This window comes from Acanthaster planci, linkage group LG14 (assembly GCF_054643075.1).
Source record: "Acanthaster planci isolate LZ-2023a linkage group LG14, COTS_SCS, whole genome shotgun sequence".
NCBI lineage: Eukaryota > Metazoa > Echinodermata > Asteroidea > Valvatida > Acanthasteridae > Acanthaster > Acanthaster planci.
The window spans coordinates 7901299-7923863 of record NC_141790.1 but is presented as its reverse complement, the minus strand read 5'-3'; the positions used below and the strand labels follow the sequence as shown (position 1 = coordinate 7923863).

The following is a 22565-nucleotide window of genomic DNA, read 5'->3' as shown; positions in this document are numbered from 1 at the left end:
AACCTACTATAAAAATTGAAAATCAAATGAAATCTGAAGGACCAAAGAACACATTGTTTTCTGTTTAAGAGGCCTCAGGCACTTCAGTTGTCTGCCATTGGGCTCCAAATTTTGTTGATTTTACACTTTTTTCAATGGAGCTCGAATGAGTTCATTGCACCCCTAGACTGCGCGCGATGGCGCTGTACTGAAACCTTCGAGTGATTATGCTACTCCGTGAACTCTGCTCCATGCTACTAGGGTGCAGTCCACTAATTCAAGTGAGAATTTCTGGCCAGCCATTAGCATTAAAAGTGTCCCCCGTAACTTTTGAAAAAGAAGATTACTTGGCCCCCAAAATGTTTTCGGGCACGTGGAGCACGTGTCCGAGATACTGAATGGGATTGTTGTTTGAAGCAGGGCAAAAAGTATGAACAGTCATAATAAAGTTATAATAATTTACATAAAGAAGCTCGGAGTACTTCAGGTTATCACCTTTATTTAATGAATTTCCTCAGAGTAGTTATGTCTTTGCGCCAAGAAGGCACACAGTTCAGATACAACAGGCATCATCTAATGCCTGTTGTATCATCTAATGTGGGTGTCGGTACACATCCTTCACAGCTCTATCTGTTTTGGAATATGCCATGACATGTTCGACGTAAATTCTACACCTGGCGTGCGGTCATCATTATTGGGAACCTGCTGTACTTGATTTGCTCTGAATTTCGTCATTTGCTTATCCACTGTCACCAAGAAGATACGTTTCATGTGGGAACGGCAAATGCATCCCACTGCATATCTTTAATGAGGCACGCGTACGGACACAAATGAAGCAAACTGTGGGACAGAAAGACCCCCCCCCTCGCCTTTGTTGGGTAATACTGGTATCTCAGGAATCTGTTCAGACATCTAGGGGATGTGTTAATTAAGTGACAATAGGCTGGAGTGCGTACAGGGATTGGACTTGTTGGGGGTACCGAACAGGACAAAGGAAGCTATGATGCGTTAAAGTGTAGCTACAATGAATTTTTCTTCGACACAATTTTGCCGCATCTTTGTACTTTTCTTCAATGTATGAAAACTCTTGCACATTCCTACTTGGCTTGATGCATTGAAAACTGCACATTTTTAAAGAATAAAAATAACCAATGTTTCCCTAGACAACTCAGGGCGCTGTTGCTGTGAAGTCATCCAGGGAAGACATGGTTCACAGTGCATACATATTTCTGTTCAAATGTGAAGCCAGAGTTTACCAATGGAGAGCATTTCTGGGAAAGGTATTGATAGTTTCTTATTGCTATGCACATATAAACAACTATGATAAGCAAAGAAGAAAAACTTGGTCCAGGAAAATCTACAAAGACACAGGACGTTTTGGTGTACAAACCAATGTAACATTGAGGCTTCTTCCTGAGATGACGTCACAGTTTTATCCTGAATATGCAAATCTCATCAGCATAAAAATCGAAAAGGCATCCAAATACCCTTTGAAATGGTGAAACCAAAGTTGGAATTACTACGCTGCCCTTTAATTGTTGATGAATTCAGTTACTTTCAATCGAATTCATTTTTTTAGCCCACGAAGCTAATTCTATGCTGCAAATTGACAAATAAAATTGCCCATGTCTTACTACAGTAATCAGAGAAAGAACTATATTGTATAGGTTGAAAATTACATGAGAAAATGAACTTGTTTATCTGGATGCTCATGCAGTAAAAACGAGGATATCCATTGTAAAATTCGTGTTGTGGCTGTGTTAATTGTCTCTGAATTTCGTGGAAAGTACTGTCGATTGCACCAACTGCTTCCGGAAAAGGTCGGCCACCGACCTCTAAATGATAGCCATTCCTCCGGTGTTGGCCAAAAGATTTGTAAATTGAAATGATATCAGTATAACAATGACAAACACAAAGGCAGAGGGTTCTCTCTGTCCCATAGTTTGCTTCATATGTACCATAGAGGAAGGACACAGAATGAGTTTGAACTGGCTGGGCTATACAGGCCAATTACAGCTTTGTGGCATGCCTGGTATGTCCATAGCCAGAACGCAGAGAAGACTTGCCACACAATTACCTGTTTCACAACCACAAGCTCCGTTTTTTGTCAAGCCCCGTGATTTCTTGGACACATTCATCCTGGCTCGCGATACCAACGGCAAAGGGCTGACAGTCCAGGAAATGACTGACGAAGTCAACATATTCCTGTTCGCTGGCCATGAAACCACGGCTACTACCACTACCTGGGTGCTGTATAATCTGGCTAGATATCCTGAACACCAGATAAAAGTCAGAGAGGAAGTGGACAAGATACTAGAGAAGAGAGACTCAGACAGAATCTTAAGACAGCACTCAAGTGATGTCAATACTGCATCGTTACCACTGTTCCTTTTTAAGTTAACCAGACAATCATTTCTACACTCAATCAGAGAAAGTCCTCCAGGTGTATCTCTGCTTACCCCTTCTTTACCACGTTTTGTGTAAATTGGGCGAAAGTATAAAATTTGTCACTCGTTTGGCTATATATATTACAGCGAAGAGCTGAGCCACATGGAGTATATGTCTCTAGTGATCAAAGAGACATTGAAGATGTACCCTCCTCCTGTTCTACCATCCCGCACGCTGACAGCCCCTCGGCCTTACGATGTACACGGCGTCATTTTTCCACCGGGCACGTTATTTGCTTTCAACATGTACCAGCTCCATCACAACCCAACGGTCTGGGGCGAGGGCCACAAGGACTTCAAGCCCTCTCGGTTCCTGCCGGAGAATTTCAAGATTGACCCCTTCAGCTACCTGCTATTATCGGCTGGCCCCAGAAACTGTATCGGACAGCACTTTGCCTATAACCAAATCAAAGTGTTGGTGGGACGAATTTTGAGGCAGTTCCGACTGAGTTTAGTTGACGGTGAGCCCAAGCCGGTCCCTCATCTGACACTTGCCTTAAAACCTTTGCACGAGGTTATGATTGCTCTTGAGCCAAGATGTTAAAATGGTCTTAACAGGTGAGGGATGGAATATAGTTGATGGGCATTTCTTACGGATTATGCTGAGCTAAAAAGTCTTCTTCTGCAAATACATGTAACTATGTGTAATGTTGGCATTTAAATAGGCAGAACTTTTATAATAAGCTGATTTTTATGTACAGCACATTTTTACATTATTTGTTGCTCATCTGGCTAGTAATGACAGTAGTGGGACTCCGATATTTTTGCTAAACAGAAGAGATTTGTGCAAACACGGTCTGGCACATTTTCACCAGTGATATTACACGAGAAAAAAGGAAGATAATGGTGCCCAAATCCAATATGCATATGCATGCAGATAGAAGTTGCCTACATGGAAGATTAAAGAAAAGGGAAAGAGGGAGGTGCAGATGCATAGCTTGGGTTTTGTTGGCCTATTGACAAATATCACTGTTGTCTTGTTGGAAGTAAATTACAAAATGGGGCTATGAATACAAGTAAAGCAGTGGTCGATTCGCTATTTTTTTTCCATTCCAAATTTGGAACTCTCAGCGCCAGCCTTGAGTATGCATTCCAGGCCACTTTGCACCCGCTTGACGGAGAGAGATGCAACACAAACAAACCGAAACCATAAAACAAAATAAATGTTGAGGGAAGATCACCCTTATTCTACAATATTGTTGATTGTTTAAACTTGGCTTCAATTAAGTACAGAACACAATTCGTGGAATATGCCATTGCTCATGAAAACAGTTTATTAACTACAGTAACTTCAGTATATGAGATCTGAATCTTACTGTTTGTAGGATACAATGTTAATTCTGGGTACAGGATAATACCAACATGTATATTTCAATAAAGCTCACGTGAATGGTTTTTTAGCTGGCTGATATGCCAAATATATTATAGGTTTCAAATGTATTGGGTAAAATTTACTGCTTGTTAGTGATCTATTTTAAGAAATCTGATATGACTAACAAGCAAATTTCAGTTCAGCTTGTGTAGATGACCTGGATTAATTACTAAATTGGCTGTATGTAAAAGGAAAAATGAATTTTGGCAGCAGTAAAGATCGTATAACACCATACAGTCTTTGGGTGGTCTGCCTCTTTACACGTTATAATGTTGGGCGAAATTAAAGAGACTTGTACAAATTCTGATTGAAGGGGCACTGGAAGATCAAAGTTTTTTACTATTATTATTTTGGCAATCTGCACACGCTGTATGTTTTTGCTAATATGGAGAGATTTTTGTTGGATACAAGTTGTCCGGTGATCCTGTAAGATTTTATCCTCTTATAAAGGGGCATATTCGATAAAAAGGGCTTATTTGATCACACTCCAAATTGGCGACGTTTAGGACAAAAGGGGGATTAACAATCTTGACATCTGTGAAATTCTTTCACTTGTTATCGGTTTACGTGTTTTAATTGTGGAATTTTTTGTGTTTTTGACCGTGTCTCTGAAATCCTTGAAGCTCTCATGGCTTCCAGCAGTCTGTGGAGAAGACAAAATAACGTGTAAAATATTGATTTATATATCAATCATATCATTTGTTCAGGCTCAGTTCAGGGGGTTCCTCTTTAACAATTTCTAAAGCAGAACGACTTTTGAAGTTCTTGAACGAAAAGTGGTGCCATGCACCCAAAATGGGCTTTCAAACTTCAAAGATGTCATGTAGATTGAACTTGGAAAAGCATTTCATCACGGATGCTGCAGGGGAGAGAGACTGTCAAGATATTAAAATATTCATTCATGTCAATGTATTCAAGGAAATAACCTCTAGGAGAATCCTAAACATGAAATATTATTATTATTATTATTATTATTATATTATATTTGCCAAATAGTGGTGCCACCAACCTGGTTTTGGTCGGAATCATCCTGATTGTCAGAGCGTGGAGTCCTCTTTTCGAGCAGAAGCATCTCCTCTCCTTTACTGGCCCCAATTTTCTTCTTCAGGCTCGAAGTGCTCTTGCTGGGCTCCACCCATACTGAAGGGACAAGCAGAGGGTCAGGGGGCTCGGTGTCAGACCCCAGGGAAGTTTCCTGCTGAAACTCCGTAGGTTTGGCATCTGGAGATTCTCCACTCTGATTGGCATCTTTCTTGAGACTTCCGGAGATTTCGGAGTGCGCAAGGTTGGCTCTGCCAGTTGCGGCGGGACTCACTGCAGGACTGGGGGCCGCTGAAGTAGACGTCCCTGGATCTGGACCTTCACTATCCTTTGCCACTACGAGGGAAACATCTCCAACAGCAATGGAGCAGCAAAGGCCGGACAGGGGCCTCTTGGACTTTTTCTTGCCTGACCTTGGAGGAGCCGCTGGAACTTGCAGAGCTGCCAGAAGCACTGGAATGCACCGATGCTGATGACTTGGGCCTCTTGGGGGAAGCGTCGGCCACTCTGCTGGTACTGGCCTTGTTCGACCGATCACTTCCAACGTCTTTGCATTCGCTAGTGCTGACGACAAACATGGAGGTATCAGCAGCTGCAGTGGAGGTTGTGTTTTCCTTAATTTAATGGGAAATTGCTGGGAGTCCATCGTCATCAGGGTCAGGTGATACGCTCACCTGCATACCAAACGGTAAACACAATCATATTTGGAATTTCAAGCTGCATGCTCTCTCAGATTTTCTAAAGACACCCAAACTAGGAGCCAGTGACGTCAACCTGGATGGAATTGTCCACATCAAATCTTCATGTGAATTGCACATTGAGACATCATGCATGTAACCTGAAATTTTTACCTTGAAGTTGCAAAAACCTATCTGGTTCGAGAAAATTGAAATAGATTGTTTGTCATGTGAAGAGTCTCAAGCCTGTGTGGAACATTTGACAAAAACTTTTACAATTAATGTCTGCCTTTGTGAATCTAAAGTTTGCCGGTAAAAGATTATATGCCAAAATTTTCAAAATATTTGGCTCAAGAAACAGCTATAGCCCCCCTGAAAATTCGGTTATGGATCTGCCCTTGAGGCTGCCAAAAATGTTAACTTTCTCGATTAAAGTGCTCAGTACATGTGGTCTGACGCAAGCATGGCCATAAACTTAAATGACTATAACAAGAAAACCGTTCACTGGATTAAATTCGAACTTAACAGACCAGAGGTACCTGTACGCACGCCAAGTTTCACAAAGGTTGGGCATGGGAAAGCTGATGAAAACTAGGGGTCAGATTCTGCCCCGGCTGTGAATTGGTCTGAAAAAAGACCCGCTTTTCAAGGGTTAATAGGCCGGTGAGTAGTGAAAGGGTCGATGGTCAAAGAAGGAAATTGTGTATATGTAGGATGTTACATAGTTAAAAAGCTGAAAGGAAAAAATTCAACAACCAACACAGATTGCAAATGAATACTTTATTTACTTGGTTCAAGTGTTTTCATGCACAAAGACCAAATGCATCGTTGTTATAAAAGCATCATTCTGAGTATTACGACTTACGATTGAGGAGGCAGGGGTGTTCTATTGTCCATCAAATCTCAAAACTCCCCTGGTTGACTCCTTAAATTAAATGGATATACATGTAATAATTATGTATGACACTCGCTCGAATATCATTCTTCTAAGTAGTACTGAATCTAGTACTGAAAACGCAAATTGTAGAATGAAGACTAGCTTAAACGGAAAACACGGATTCAAATCGCACGAAACCCTATGAGAAAACCCTTTTCTCTTAAATTTGAATTATTCAGAAGCATTCATGGGACATGATGAATTTCTAAAACATGGGCATAGTCATGATGATGACTTACGTGTCATGATTATGACTTAGTGTTTAGTCATATTTAGGGGTCCATATCGTAATTATGACTAAGCGAAAGCAAGTGAAATTTGACATTGTAATTCAGTGCAAAAATAATGCAAATGCAGATGGCAGCTAGACGCCATATCAATAACATACTTTCCGAAGAAATAATTATGAGATTGAACTTCATGAGACATGTCACAACTATGACTTAATGCAAATTATAATTACGAGATTTTTATATGAATTAACGCTATAATTTATTTTGTTTAATTTTTTCATCATCTCCCCTTAAAGCCTCCGTAAAACGTCTACAGTTACTCTACAGAGAATCTCAGTACTGTATGGTATTCTTAGTGATATCACTTTCGAGTTATGCCATTAAATTTAAACAACAAATGCTGTTAATGACTCCTTAACGGTGGCCCTAGTAACTGTGGAAACAAAAGCTTTCACAACGCTTTCTCTAGCAATAGCTGATAAATACTTTCTCCGTTATTTGGGTCATGATGTAGGCTATGTGCATTGATCGGGCGCTCCAAATTGTTCACAAGATCATCCCGAAAATGCGGCAAAACGTTCCTATACATGATTGATGAATATGAATGATTTTGGTATTTGCAAAATAGAATTTAACAATTAGCTCCAAAGAACATGACGAAGATCCCGATGGGAATCAGGTACCCTAGCTGCAAAATCACTTGCATCTCACGCTCAGGTGTGACTACGGAGGCCATGACTGGTTGCTGGGTATTTCCCAAGGACACGGTTACATGTATTACTAATAGCAAAAACCAGTTTAATCAGATACGGCCTGTCAACTGGTACCCACTCTAAATCGTAACCATTTATCTCCTTCATTTTAGAATTTTATTTATGAGAAAAGTTTTATGGCTGTTTGTGACCATCTGGCGTATTTTATGTCAGCGAGTACTTTTTTCCAGAAAAATTTCAGTTTCAATTTTTTAACTCGGAAGGAAAATCAATTTAAAAGTTAAGGGTTCTTCACTTGTCATTTCTTGATACTCTGAAAAATAACAAAATTAATAAGTTTCTTGCATCTCTACACCGAAACTTTGGTTCTAATAATAACTGAAAGACAAATATACAAGCTGTTTTTTTATAAAAACTACTTTAGGACAGGAAATATACATCCAGGACAAATTTAAACAGGTTAAAATGCTGCTTCATCCCCTCACTCATACAAGAACACTAAATATTGTTAAAACCTTGTTCTAATTCAATATGAAAATGAACATGATTTTATTAAGTGTTTCATTTTAGGATATATAAGCTAATTTGTTATATTCCAAAGCAGGTTTTTGGGAATCTCATTTTGGAAAAGCACGCAATTCAGTTTGACTCAAACAAAAAAAAACAAACAAAACAAACAGAAAACAACGCATTGCATGAATTTCACTGCATGACCAATTATCTTTATATTTTGCTCTCAAACCTAAAGTCTAACAAAATCAAGAGTCATTCTTAAGACATGATAGCCCACTGAATAGGTTACAATACGGTTTTTTCACACTCCGTTTTAGGTGAAAATGATACTTTTAAGACGGCGGCCGCAGCAGTAAGCCCCACTTGTACTGATCTTCAAGGATAATATAATGAACGAGGGCCATAGAATGGTGCCACTCAAGACAGGCTGCACTTGGAGCGCTTGCTTGGATATTCGTCTGGAAACACAGGACCTATAAGCAGGCAAAACAAGACACCAATACCAAATGAAGTAAAGACATACAGACTGGTCCGTAGTGGGTTAGATCTTGGATGCTCACAGGAAACAAAGTGCACTGAAAACATTCCATGCATGGGGGAACTGGTCATGGTAGCAGAAACTAACCCTTATCCTGACATGCATATAATTATAACACTGACGTTTCATTAGTGGTCGAGCCATTCCAGCGGCACAGTGCCGTATCGATTCATACCAACAATTTAGCCTTGACTAGCCCCGTGTTCGAGTGGTAAGACGTTTGCAGTACCAAGCAGGAGGTCATTGGTTCAAATACCACTTCAGAAAGCGTGGATTTTTTGTCATGAGCTCTTTGAAAACACTGCATCCTGTCTCTGTGAAAGGTAAATTCTGGTCGTTAGAGACAGCTTAATCTCGCCATCATGACAGCTTTTGCTGTGAGTGTTTAAACGGGAGTAAATTTTGCACTGTACAATGTGCCAAAGTTAACATTTAACGCACGATGTGTAGCAAAGGGCATGGGCGAAAATCCCGGGGGGCAGAGGGGACACGCCCCCCCATGATTTTGGTACGGGGGCACAATGTCGAATGTCCCCTCCATATTTTAAGCAAAACAAAATACTAAAGAAAAAGAGTGGATGGAGGGTTTTCCCTTTTCAGTTTTTATAAATGGAATAAGATAACCAACACGGTGTGCACAAAAAAGTAAATGGATGTCCCTCCACGATGGAGGACGATTTCCGCCCATGACAAGGGGGGACCCCTCTACTGTGTCTTCTTTTCTGTTGACGGAATCTTTGGAATTCCTTTCAGATTTTCAGGGAGGATGAAGTAGGCACAATAGCCTTAGGTAGAGCTTATGCATCACTAAGGGGTCCCCGTTTGCCACATACATGTATTAACATCCACTGATATCTTTTGCATTTTGTTAAAAATCACGTGCGCATCAGTATGCATCAGCCGGGATATCTAATAAAACCCCAGTCACAGTTTTCAGAACACCCTTCTGCCCTGTATGTGATTGTGCAACATTTGCCCCTCGCTTCTTTTACACTATACCTTCTTTTTGTCTAATGTGGGTTTTCTGATTACTATGGAGGAAGGACAAGAAGGAGTTAGAACTGTGGTACATCAAAGCGCTCGATGACCATCGCTGCCTGGTCAGACGGACAATAGTAAACATTCCAATATCGTCTGATTACTGCCTGCTGCTTAGCTGGACAAGTGGGCCAGTAATATCGTAGCAAAATTTGTGGTGCTTTCTTTGCAATTAACTACAACTTCTCGCAGTGACCAGGAAGTAGAAAGAAAACTATCTATCATTAGATTTACTTTTGCTATCGTGACTAATTTTCAAAGATTTTTTGTTGCACTTTTCCATTGTCCATGCAATGTCTGTAATTTTGTTTAGTCACTTCAAATCAGTTTTTCAAAGTCTTTGTACGAATTTGGCTAAGATTGGCCAACATAATTGACCACCACAGGACAGTTAAGTTCACGAAAAACAAAATGCGCTGTTTCATCAGGAGTTATCATGAGATTTTATAAAATACCTTTTTGTATAAATTCTGTAATAAAAATACTTCAAATAAAACAAAATAATCTTATAAACAAAATGGCCATTTATTCCCAGAATAAGTCCAGAAGAAAGTGTTCGATATGGGCAATAACTGCACGTTAACAATTCAGGTACACAGCCTAACAAAAGCAACTGCACAAGTATTAAATTTGACGTTGATGTCAGATCATATCAAGCACCAACGATGGCATGAACATTCGATTTCCTATACTGCAGTACACGACGTTTCAAGGATGGAGATTACGAGCGAAAAATTGCGGCGACGATCATGAGGTACAAATGGGGCTTATGGTTGTGAAACAGGTGGTGCGTAGCATGCATTCGCTGCGCTCTGGCTATGACATACCGGGCATGCCAGAAACGGTAATTAGCCTGTTATACCCCGGCAGTTCAAACTCCTTCTATGGGCATTTACGAAACAGATGGCTTCAGCTTAGTCTTTGGCTTCACTGGTTCCAGTTGGCATGGTCGGAGTCTCCTCATATGGCTAGAACCAGCGAAGACTAAGCCTGAGCCACTCGTTTCGTAAACTGTGTCTTTCCTCCATGACATTACAGTGCAAACGCTTACCTGGTGCCCGCCCTCTGCTGGGTCCGGCCATCTCATCACCATCGTGGCCGACCCCGGCGCATCCTTCCTCGAGGTCCCTCGCCCGGGGAGACCGCTTCCGGGACGGGGAGACATCTCCTGATTCAGACGTGGAGTCCACGCCTTCATTTTCGAAGTGGAGAGTGCCGGAATCCGCTTTCTGAGAATAGCAAGATGTAAAAGGTATGGGTCGACAGTACTACAAACGCTGTGGTATGTAATGAATGCCATTGTCATATCCAGCAAAGGACAGGGGATTCCCGCCCCTGCCCAGAGACATGTTGCTTTTTCCTGTTCCGTTTAGAAAATAAATTCGTCCATGCCTTTGAAATGGTGAGAGTGCCTTCCCGGAGAAGGGGTTGATTAACATGTGTTACGGTTGAATATTTTGGACAGTGAAAGAGTTTACATTTAACATTGCGCCCCTTGGGAACCAATACCGCAGATACGTCACCAATAACCCTCTGTAATGTCTCAGATGGCCAACTGGATATATCTCGTGCTATAAAAACCAGGTTTCCAAATGAAGCTTATTCCCTCAAAAACGCAATATATTGTCATTCATTCCTCACTCCTAATTGTTGGGAGGAAAAAAGCCCTCTCGGTAATTTCCACTCTATTCGACTTTTTTTTGCAAAATCAGTACAAAGATGTGAGTTGGTGGATGACATATCGAGTGACATCACGTGCATGATCACAACGTGACCAGTTGAGGTAATATTTTTCTAGTATAGTACCAGCCGAAACGGTAACTTAATTATTATGTATACATACCTGCCAACCAGTCGTACTCCTTCCTGAGGTCAGGCATCACCACATATGTAATAGATTAGAATTTTAAATGAACTGAGGGCTCCTTTAAATATCTTTTAATCTATTGTGTGTACCTGACTCAGGAAGGAGTACGACTGGTTGGCAGGTCTGTGTATACGGACGTTCTACAGTTTATCTTCAAATCCAAGGTCTGACGTATTCTGCATTACATAATTTGACAAATTTGAGTACCAGTAATAAATTTATGTGGAACAACCTCTTAAATTTATCATTGAATAGTGTTGGTTTACCCTACTCACCGAATGTAAAAAGCCCCATTATCAAAATGCAATTAGGCCAATTCCTCGGTTTCCTGTTTCGAGGCTTTCGTAGCTACCTTGAGTATCCTTCTATTTTGTATTAAATACCAAAATTCCATTTTCAGTACGGAGCAGCATGCCATAAATCTGTGGGCAGTCAATCGTAAGCTTTTGTCGCATCCCCTTGCGTCATTAATTGTCATTCCGCTCCAGTGGCTTCTCGTTTCGCAGCTCACACAAATTTCTTGCTTTAAAAAGTTTCTACCTCAACTCTTGCTTTACAGTATCAGGCTTGGTCCCTGTCACTGTTATCATCCATAATCGATAACTCAAGTCTTTGTATACCCGTACTCACTTTGAACATCCTGCGATAGTTGTCCAACTCCCTATCCATGTGCATCTTCCCGAGTAGGCACTTCATATCTTCCTTTAGGTCATCGTACTCGATGCTGTGGTTGGACGGTCCAAGTTTGACCTCCATGCGGAAGGCCCTGTTGTAGAATTCCAGCGCCTTATTGTAGTTCTCCGAAACCTTCTTTATGTCTGGGACGTGTGAAAAGAGGATGAATTCGCATTATGTACAGACGGTGATGACTGCACACAGCACGTCCTTCTGTTCAAAAATTCGGCACAGGAAAGGAAATTTGTTGCTTGAATGTGGTGAAAATAGAGATTTCACAGTAGGGTGGAGGAGGGATAAAACAGTTGGGTAGAGAAGATATTTGACAGAAGGGTAGAGAAGATATTTGACAGAAGGGTAGAGAAGAGATTTGACAGAAGGGTAGAGAAGAGATTTGACAGTAGGGTAGAGAAGAGATTTGACAGTAGGGTAGAGAAGATATTTGACAGGACAGAAGGGTAGAGAAGAGATTTGACAGTAGTTTAGAGAAGATGCTTGGCCCATCCCCATCACAATCTGATGAACTTCCCAACATATTCGTCCAACATTGTTCAGTGTGCAGTTTCTCGAAGAAGTTGTTGTCGGACATTCAGTTTTTGTGCTCTCTAGAAAAATGTGTACAGGCAATATTTTAATATTGTAACAATTAGTAAACTTAGTGTAGCTTGTACAGGACGATTCAAATACATATCAAGTAACTTCTTAAAAATAGCAATACACATCTGCAGGTATTGATATCTTGAGTACTTGTAACCTCATGTTCTAATTTCATAATTTACATGGATAAATATGCCATTCAGACATTTAAAATGATTTTTAGTGTTACAAACGTCGTCAACATTAACCCAAAGTCCCTAATCCTCTTATCATACATCACTCTGCACTGAATAAATGCCTTGCGTCAACGAGCGAAACCTTTCACCCTCGAAAGTTTTCTTTCCTTACAACATCATTACAACCACGTATTTGCCAGTCCACTTACCCTCAGGCTTCTTTAATTTCTTGCATTCGTCCCCCAAACTGTCGTATAGGGAACCAATGAAAAAGAGGTTGCGGGCTGTGGTGGGATGCACGCCTATGGTCTCTTCCCGGATGTTAACCGCTTCCGTTGCCAACGGCACAGCTTTCTCATATTCCTAAAGTTCACATAATTGAAAAATTTATATTGCAATTTCCGCTTTTAACATTACAATAAGACGGCTTCCCTTCCTCTTTTGTTGATTCATCCATTGCAAAATTGAATTCGGATTAAAGTTTAGAAGAATGCAAACTTAATTTAAAACGTATTGGATTTTTACTTCCAGATATCAGCATGCAGCCGTCACGAAATTTTATCATGGCAAATACACAAGACTGTTTTTCCCAACGTCGAAACGTGGGGTGCATTTTTAGAGATATGTGTATAACGGTCGTGAAAAATTTAACAACCTGTTCCATCGAGCGCCTCAACGGTAGTCATACCAACACTTACCTCCATTTCACAGTAGCTCATAGCCATGTTCTTGAGGACGAACGCAGTGTTTGGAGAATTGGACAGTTTTAGGGCTTTCTCCAGGTCATATGCCTCCTCATAATTCTTGATGGCAAGCTGAAAGTACTCCTTAGCCTTCTCCTTGTCGCTGCTTTTCCGTTTCTTTCCCATCTCATGAAAGGTGGCGCCAATGTTGAGCAAGTACATGGGCCCATCGAAGTGCTTCTCTGGTTTGCCACCAGTGATTTTCACTAGCATCTCCCAGGCTTTCATGTGGTATTCGTGGGCTTCCGCGGAGCCAGTTGAGTGGCGGTACTCATCTGTCTTAGTAAAGTAGGCATGACCCAAACCGTTGAGGCAGCGGGCTGTGAGTGTGTGATTTCCAAGAAGACGCTCTTGTATCGACAAGGCTTGCTTCAGGACAGCAATACCGTCTTTGTACTTGCGTTTGGCCACCAGGATACGGCCCTTCACGTACAGAAGTTGAGCCCGAGCCCTCTCCAGATCATCCGTTCGGCCAGAGGGGCCAGAAGCTCGCGTTTCCAACACTCTGAGCGGTTCTTCAACTGCCTTCCACGCTTCGTCATATTTGGCCCTAACGTAGAGCTCATCACCCATCCACCCTCGTAGGTAAGCCCACGCTTCGGGTTCTCCGCTGGCCTGCATCCTTATGCTCATATTTTCGTAATATTCCAATCGTTTAGAGGGATCAAGAAAGGTCTCGAAAATGCTAAACAACCCCTCTTTTGTCTCAGGAAAGGGAATGGGAGAGTTGGTGTTCTCCTTTTCGCCTAAAGTCCGACAACCAAACTTGTTACCCATGCCAAGCTCCAAGTAGTGCAAAACGTTGGTCTTGTCTGATTCAAATTTTGCTAACGCTCTGACAAAGTCTGTGTGGCCCAGCTGAGTTAGCTCTTTCAAAAGGTCTGCTATGTGCTTTAAGAACCGGCGAAGCGCGTCTTCATAAGCTAATTTATACATCTCGTTCGATGGTATCTTACTTAAACAAACTGATCGCACCAACGGATGCATGTAATAGTAGGGCTCGTTCTCGGTCATTCCTGTGTCAGTGATACTGAAGTCATCTCTGTCAACAAGGCTCCACTTTTTTAGGTCTTCCAGATCAAACCTAGCTGCACTTGGTCGATCCTTTCCGAGAATCTCCGCCCCTTGACTCAAACTAAAGGAGCTTGGAAAGACAGAGAGTTTCAACAGGGCTTCTTTCAGGTGAGGAGGGAGCTGCTCGTACATGGCATTGAGGGAGTGAAGAACCAGTGTCTGATCTTCGAAATCCTTCCTTTCATCTTGAACGGCGGCTGAAGCTCCTAAGGATCCCGGATCCAATACTCGTTGGGCGTCTTCCGGACACTCTAGAGCCTCAACGAGATCCTTAGGGCTGAACCCACTGCTCAGTCGGCTCGCCACGGCGCGCAGGGCTTTGGGGTTGTTGCCACAGAGCTTGGCGACCTCGATCAGTGCTTCGTCATCTCGCAGTGCCTCCCCGCCGACAGAAACCGGACCAGACAGTTTCTGAGCATGGGTGACCATCTTTGTCAGCAGCTCCAGGGACTCGTTGACAGGCAGCGGCTCAAGTTTTATCTCCACGAAATTGTCGAGCTCCCTGAGGCCCACGAAATCAACAGGATGGCGAGAAGTAAGAAGGATCTTCACTAAGTGGTTGGTAATAGACAGGAGGTCGGTGAGGGTATTAACAAAGTGATCCTTACTGTAGGACGACGGATTAAGGATGTCATCAGCATTGTCCAACAGCAGTATGGTATCTGAAGCGAGACAAAATTGCAATGTTTTATATCTGCGAAGACAATAAAGCTCGACAGTCTTTAGGGAGGGCTGGCAAACTTAGTTTCTCACGCATCAGGAGTGCAAACATAATTAACGACAGTGTGTGGTTTAAGTTCACTTGTTCATGAGGACTACAGTAGGCCTGTTGAAACTGAATGCATTATTAGGTTACTTAGGTTAGGTTGAATTGGGCTGATTGGAATGGGTTAGGTCTTGTCCCCTTGCGTTACATGTTGCTCGAATTTGATACCTTGGGAACAATTCATGATCCATGACCTAACCAGTGCCATGTCAAACTGTCCCTGTGTGATCTGCTTGCCGGTGACAGTGTTGAGGATCCATAACCCAACTTCTTCCATCTCGGTTGCTTTGCGAAGATTGACACGGAATAGCCTATGATGAAACATAGTGGCATCGGTAAAGAACATGCAAGTTTCATTTCGCAAAAGTGAGCGATGAAGAATATCGATAAATGACCCTCTCCTCTTCTGTCTCACTGACTCACCTTGCACCGGATCGAACCTGTTCTTTGTATATTGCGCAGCTCTCCCCAGCCAGTTTGGTCTTGCCTGTGCCTGCAAGTCCGTAGACCAGTACGCAGCGGCATCGCTTGTGGGATTGGTCACGGAACACCTCCAGGATCCGACTGACAAACGTGGTCCGCCCGACGAAGAACGGATCCTTCCGTCCAAGCAAGATCTCAACGTTCTTCAGGTGCTCTCGCCTTTCTTTGTCGTATTCTTCAACCTAGAGAAAGTAAGAAATGAAGGACCGTTGAAACCAACCGACTACAGAAACTAAAAATAAAAACAAATAGGCAAACAGGCTAATAATAAAAAAAATCTTGATAATAAACGTAGTTTCCAATTTTCCATTTTGCAAAACGTACGTTTAACTTGGCTCTACAATATCTCATTAAGGTAAACATGTACATTTCACAAATGATTTTTGATACAAAGGAGAAAGCCACAAAGGGAGAATGGAGGCAATTAACAACATCAAAGCGAAGTGTCAATGGCTGGTCGAATTAATATTCCTCTCTGAATGTACCAAATCTTGCCGCAGTACCAATTCTTATTTGCATGCGAAATGAACGTGTTCAGCTTTTTGCAAAACCCGCAGTGGCATTACTTTCTGTGATGCAGTTGGCACTTAAGTTGCTTTTGCACAAAAAATGAAACCAGCTTTTCAGTTTTCTATAAAGTACCAGACACGCAGTGTTCGATCATTAAAATCTAGAGTCTAATTTATGGCAGTCTATTATTTGGACCATACCAAGGACAGCCCCCTGTCTGTAATTCATAATGACAAAAACTATAGCTTCAGATTACGTAACTATCTGTATACATGTATATAAAACTATTTCTGTTATGTAGGCCTGAATTAACTTTCCAAACATTCTTACCCAAACTCTTCCATAGTCGCAGCCGGATTTCTCCAGAAGCTCCTTCAAAAAGTGCGTGTTGTCCTCTCCAATAATTCCACATTCGTCCAGCACCCTAATACCAAAATTAACCTTGAGGAATAAATCAACATGCAACGGAAAACCAACTAAAAAGTTCGTTCACAAAATACGACGAGATCATATCTCCACAATATCGCCAAAATACGGAGAGTCCCAGACAAAAAGACAGTGTGTTATCCGACCCAAAGCGAAAGAAGAGCTCGACTTGGTGAGCTGATTACTCGTCCACGTCATCAATCACGAGCCTTGACTCGTCTGTCTAGAAATCTTGGGGGAGATCGTTCTTTCACTTCACGTAAACTTCATCTTTACGACAGCTCTGGCAATTCAGAAGTTGATGTACGCAAACTCACCTCAACAGTTCAACTGGGTCTTTAGTTTCGAGTTTGCCAGCTGGCACCCCTTCTTGATTGCTGCACAGGAGGCGGGCTTGCTGCAGCTCACATTTCAAAAGCTCCTTGCTCAACTCGCTCAGGAGCACGTAGAAGGGTTTGATGGTTCGCTGGTCTGTGACATCCACCGGCGAGTCATTACCTGCAGCCTCCACCCCGGTCATAGGTACCACGGTTGTATCAGATGTTGAGTCGGCCATGTTTCGTGTCGGAATCGTCGTGGTTGGTTTTGTTCAGAACACTGTGACAACATAAGGATAAGGAACAAATGAAAGAATTGTGTCTCCCTCGTGGAGGTCTAGTACCAAGTTTTATCTTTATCCACTGGCTACTGCATTATTCGACACTGAACTTCTTACATTTTGAAAATGTTCAACAAGCTCCATCCCCCTATAATCATTTACAGTTTCACAATGGACTGAAACAGCAACTTCTTTTGTCTCTTTATTCTGCGACTGCTTGCTGCAAGGGTTTTCGGGGCTTCCTTAGGATCTGCCAATTTGCCGCCGTTTACCCTTTGTATTGGACTGCTGGCCCAACGAACACCAGTCCTGTAAGCACATCACAACTTCACCATGCCTCATTGACATAGTATAGTTTGGAGCATGCATGTGAAAATGAACAACGGCAGAGTTAACCAAAATTTTGTGTGCTGACCAATTGGCAAGAGGGGGTTGTTAATGGTGGTTTTGCCCTGGCAGGGACGTCGCTGTGTGATTGAAGGTTCTTGCTTGTGAAAAATTCATACCCTATGCGTGGTTCACAATAGTGCGCCTCCACGAGTTTGCAACGCTTTGACCAATCACAGTGCGCGAAATCTGTCGACCCAATGTGCGTTTGGAAAGGGTCAACAGATTTCGCACTCTGATTGTTCAACGCGTTGCAAACTCTTGGAGGCGCTCTTTTATGAATCGCTTGTATTGTGAAATTTAAAGCTTCAGTGTGTTCCAACAATTTATTCTTCCCCAAAGATGGGCATCGCGTGCGGCTTCCTCATCCACTGTGCTGTAGAAACATTCCATGGCTCAGTTTTGATACCATGTAATAAGCAGAGCGTAACAGTCGAACGTGGATCTCCATCAGTGACTGACGAGAACAGGGTAAATTAACGCCTGTAAACCCTTTGAATAAACCACGAAACACAATCGTTTCGGCCCCCATGACTCTCCTATCAAATGGTATTAAACCCGCACGAATCAAATTGAGATTATCATGCAGGCAATAGCATCATCGTATTTCCGAGTAACACCCGAACGTCCCACAGTGCAAAATATTCCTCAGCCACTCCTTTCATAACACGCCCCTCTCCGACATTTGTCATTCTAGACAGGAGGTATCAAGCAGCAACTTTCTTTTATGTAATGCAGTAGAACCGAAATGTGAGGACCATTTGCACATTTAAACTCTACATGTATTTCTATATCACTTTAGGGTGAAATACCAATTTGAAATGTACGGCCTTCCTTCATTTCCACGTCATCCTAGTCCGTATGGAAATGACACACTTACAATCTTGGTTGGGGTCATATTGGTGAATCTATAAGGAAAACTGTGAAGAACACCATTATCAACCCATTGAGTCATTCATTAATTTCAGAGCTTTTTTTATTGTGTGCAGCAACGTTATTGCGCAGTGGAACGTAAATATCGACTTTAATCAATCTGTAACATTCACACCTTCTCCCCATACTGATCCATTATCGGTTGATTTATGATTGTAGAGAAGTGCAATGTTATCGGCTAGACCTTTTAATTAAACCATGACAAGTGATACATCACTAAACAATTTTACTATGTCTCAAAGCAAAATCTGCACGTATTTAGCGTTCAAACGCTTTCTTGTCACCATCTTGTAACTGTGTTAAAATACTAAATGCGTATGTCATTAAGTATTCATAGGATTCAACACCTAACGTTTAGCAAGGAAACATGTTGGCAAAGTGATAGCAACATCGTGTTCATTTGCCAAATACATGTGCAGTGTTTTTGTTCAATTTGTGATACAGTTTCGGTTAGTGATACTATCCAGTACCGAGAATACTAACAAACATAGGCCTAAATCGGGATGGAGGGTATATCCCCAATATCATTTGAGGTGTGAGACGGGCTATTGAATCAGCCCCCACCTTTTTGTGGTGAGCAATAAGCTGAGGCAGATTGTAAACAAATTTTCAGACTTTCGACGAGTAAAATACATTCAGTATCACTCAAAAAGAGAAAAGAATTTATAAAAGCCATAAAAATGCCATTCTAAATGCATAATATACAGCTGTACATCAATATCATGAACATCGCCATGTTTATAGAGTCAAATGGTGTCATTCCCCCCCCCTCTTTTTTCAAATTTTCATGGTCAGGCAAGTCATCTGCCCCACCTTTCTTCACCCCCTATCCCCAATTTCTGGGACAGATTTACACCACTGCTAACACAAGTCTGAAAACAGCACGAGTCGTGCGTGTTACATCTGACACACGTGACGTGGTATGAGAAAAAATTATTATGCGCTTGGGAAACTGAAACGATGGGACTGTAACCGCTGTGGTTTCATTTCCTGATTAATTATTCCGATCGGTTAGTACTATGTAGACCTATGCATTATGTATAGAGCACGAGCTCCTTATACTTTGTGGATTGAAAACGTTGCCAAGCCCATTACAGTGTTAAAGGCGCCTTTCCATATGTACGTTTTTGGAGGTGCGATGCGTACACGATGCGTTCATGTGTTCCACTTTCACGGACACAAAAACTGACCATCAACATAACACACGAGTGCGTTGTGTTCGGCCGTCAAACTCGCTCTGGGAGCGATTCTCACGGATACGCAACGTTTGGCGCAAGTGTAGACGCTCGTTCGTTCTAATCATGGAGGAAGGACACAGAAGGAGTTGTAACTCAGGCACTTCAAAGCGTCCAATGATGGTCGCCGCCGCGTCTGACGAATAATAGAAAACATTCCAAAAAAGCCTTATTGCTGCCTGCATCTTAGCCAGACAAGCAGGGCCAGTAATATCCTGGCAATACTTTTAATTTTTTGCTTGCAATTAAGTATAAACTATCGATGTGACCAGGAAATAGAGAGAGAAAAATCCCTGATATTAGACCTACTTTTGCCATCCTAAATAAACTTTTTAAATTTTGACACACTGTTTCATTTAATATCCATGCAAAGTTTGTAATTCTAGTCTCCTCCGTCCAATACATCAGTGTTCAAAGACTAGGTACGAATTTGGCTAAGACTGGCCATCAAAATCTTCACTAATTCTGGAAAGCCTAGTTCATTAGGAACAAAATGCGCTATTTCATCACAAAGAGTGATCGCGAAATCTCATAAAATATGCCTTTGTACAAATGCCAGAATAAAAATGATTCAAACAAAACACAAAATCTTACAAACAGCTTGGCTATTTATTCCAAAAAGAAGTCCAGAAGAATACGTTCGACAAGGGCAACAACTGCACGTGAACACTTCGGGTACACAGCCTAGTAAAAGCAACTACGCAAGCACTAAATTTGATGTTGTTGTCGGATCATATCAAGCACCAACAATGGCATGAATATTCAACTTCCTATGCTGCAGTACACAACGTTTTAGGGATGCAGATTACCAACGAAAAATTGCGGCGACGATCATAGGGTACAAAGAGGGCTTATGGTTGCAAAACAGGTGGTGAGTAGCAGGCGTGCGCTGCGCTCTGGCTATGGACATACCAGGTATGCCAGAAAGCGGTATTTGGCCAGATGTTATAGCCCGGGCAGTTCAAACTCCTTCTGTGTCCTTCCTCCATGTTCTAATTCACAACTGTCGAATTGCCAGTTTGTATAATCTGGTAGCCTCAGTGCTACTGAAGGTAGCCTTCTCACTGCTGACTCATCTTCCATTACAAAAGCAATTCTGCTTGCTTGAACTTGAAGGGTTAGAGTACCCCCAGGAGTGGATCCGGATCCAATTTGTCGGGGGGGGGGGTAGACTTGTTTGAGGGGATAAAAAAAATGGAATTTGTTTCATGTAACCTTGTTGACCTTTCTGAGGGACAAGGCTTAATTCGGTTTTTTAGCGCGCTTTTTTAAGAAAACGAAATGAAACAAACACCACAAACGGATGTCTGTCATTAAAATTAGTATTCGTTCTTCTTAGATTTGGCTCATTTTCGGGTATGGTCCCCGTGGCACCCCCCATCGATCTGCAGTTTTTGAATCGTGTAAAGGTAAAGTGATTTCAATAATTTTTTTTATTAAAAAAAGGTCCCCATGAAGGTTTTCTCCTGTATATTCTAAAATATTCTTATGTCTGATTTCACACATGACGAACATGGATACGTGTTGGCTGTTGGTCCAGACAAACTAACCCTTGCAGTATATTATATCTCACAATGGCAAATATTACATGTATGTTTTTACATACGAATGTTTTGAATAGGCCTAGTAGGCCTGAAATTAACAAACCTGTCATTCTACTCGCTTTACACTGTTAAAGCGGAAAGAATACTATTCTATGAAATGTGCACTGGAATATTTACAGGGTTGTCACAAAATGGTTTTGGCAGGACCGTGAATAATAAATTCAGTCAGCCTCATCTACATGTATATCTGGCATCTCGGCCACGCTTCGAACAATTTCCTGCAAATGTCCTCCAGTTCCGGGTCGGCAAACACTCATGTTATCGGCATATCCCTCGACCATCCTCTCAGGAAACTGAGGGAAATATAGGTAATGCACATACCTTAATATATCACCGACTCAAAACGGATATCTTGAATCATTTTCCCACAGCACGTCTTCCGGACCGCGCACAGCCAGCCTGGGTGCGGCATTCGTGCTGCATGCGCGACAGCTAGAGGTTGCAAGCCCAGCGTATTGATATATGCACATTATCCTCGAGCCCGCGCATAATGTAAATTGCACGTAGGCCTACGTCGCGGTGGCAAATGGCGGCCGTTTCTTGTTATGATCTGGTTATGTTTTATGATAATACGCCCACTGTCATGCATGAACTCGACCTCTGTCATAGTTCATAAACGTTGTCAAAGGTTGATGTAGAATGCAGTGCAAGCTGTGACGCTCACTCTGTACATCAGGGATATCCAAAAGACCCCTCTGTTGCGTGCTGTTTTTTACCCGATCAACCTGATGAAATGCATTCCCATAGGGCTTAGTTTTCGACAAATCTTACAACCAAGCTGAAAACGTGAAGTACGAGCGTTTTTCCGTTTTCTTCTTGCTTGGGCCTGTAGTTTCGGGTAAATTTAAAATGCTGAGCAAATTCTGACATCGGAGTGTTTTTTCCTGTCAGAAATGGGCTTCAGATGATTACTTTAACGCCGGCAACGTTTCGTGCAACAAGACATTATGATCGTTGCCGGATTATATTCTTTACAACATGTAGTTTCAAGGGGAGGTGGTGA

General features: G+C 41.9%; 3 protein-coding genes and 1 long non-coding RNA gene across 4 annotated transcripts; 2 read left to right on the top strand and 2 right to left on the bottom strand.

Moving 5' to 3' along the window:
• Positions 1-1040: 1040 nt before the first annotated feature.
• Positions 1041-3786, top strand: LOC147796806 (cytochrome P450 4F4-like). The gene is made up of 2 exons (XM_087145772.1): positions 1041-2459; positions 2514-3786. Exons 1-2 carry the CDS (start codon positions 1882-1884, stop codon positions 2968-2970), a joined length of 1035 nt encoding a protein of 344 aa, XP_087001898.1. The 5' UTR covers positions 1041-1881; the 3' UTR covers positions 2971-3786.
• A 1-nt stretch (position 3787) lies between these two features.
• LOC110985370 (uncharacterized) lies at positions 3788-5491 on the bottom strand. The gene is made up of 2 exons (XM_022246346.2): positions 4808-5491; positions 3788-4441 (listed from the first exon to the last, which is right to left on the bottom strand). Exons 1-2 carry the CDS (start codon positions 5489-5491, stop codon positions 4301-4303), a joined length of 825 nt encoding a protein of 274 aa, XP_022102038.2. The 3' UTR covers positions 3788-4300.
• Positions 5492-6281: 790 nt separating this feature from the next.
• On the bottom strand, positions 6282-22092 carry LOC110985352 (uncharacterized). Its single transcript, XM_022246324.2, has 10 exons — positions 21884-22092; positions 17123-17402; positions 16710-16803; positions 15810-16051; positions 15555-15697; positions 13502-15282; positions 13013-13166; positions 11986-12173; positions 10540-10717; positions 6282-8385 (listed from the first exon to the last, which is right to left on the bottom strand). Exons 2-10 carry the CDS (start codon positions 17359-17361, stop codon positions 8330-8332), a joined length of 3075 nt encoding a protein of 1024 aa, XP_022102016.2. The 5' UTR covers positions 17362-17402; positions 21884-22092; the 3' UTR covers positions 6282-8329.
• On the top strand, positions 10626-18346 carry LOC147796805 (uncharacterized). The gene is made up of 3 exons (XR_002598986.2): positions 10626-10740; positions 11201-11271; positions 18133-18346. It is a non-coding gene; the product is annotated as an uncharacterized LOC147796805 (long non-coding RNA).
• Positions 22093-22565: the final 473 nt, after the last annotated feature.

Excerpts from the sequence above, each read along its gene's own strand:
- LOC147796806 (XM_087145772.1), top strand. The coding sequence starts at position 1,882 with ATGACAAACACAAAGGCAGAGGGTTCTCTCTGTCCCATAGTTTGCTTC. Across the intron at positions 2,460-2,513 it reads CCTTCTTTACCACGTTTTGT|CGAAGAGCTGAGCCACATGG; the intron begins GTAAATTGGGCG and ends TATATATTACAG.
- LOC110985370 (XM_022246346.2), bottom strand. The coding sequence starts at position 5,491 with ATGACGATGGACTCCCAGCAATTTCCCATTAAATTAAGGAAAACACAA. Across the intron at positions 4,442-4,807 it reads ATGATTCCGACCAAAACCAG|ACTGCTGGAAGCCATGAGAG; the intron begins GTTGGTGGCACC and ends TCTTCTCCACAG.
- LOC110985352 (XM_022246324.2), bottom strand. The coding sequence starts at position 17,361 with ATGGCCGACTCAACATCTGATACAACCGTGGTACCTATGACCGGGGTG. Across the intron at positions 16,052-16,709 it reads GCGACTATGGAAGAGTTTGG|GTTGAAGAATACGACAAAGA; the intron begins GTAAGAATGTTT and ends TACTTTCTCTAG. Across the intron at positions 15,698-15,809 it reads CAGGTTCGATCCGGTGCAAG|GCTATTCCGTGTCAATCTTC; the intron begins GTGAGTCAGTGA and ends GTTTCATCATAG.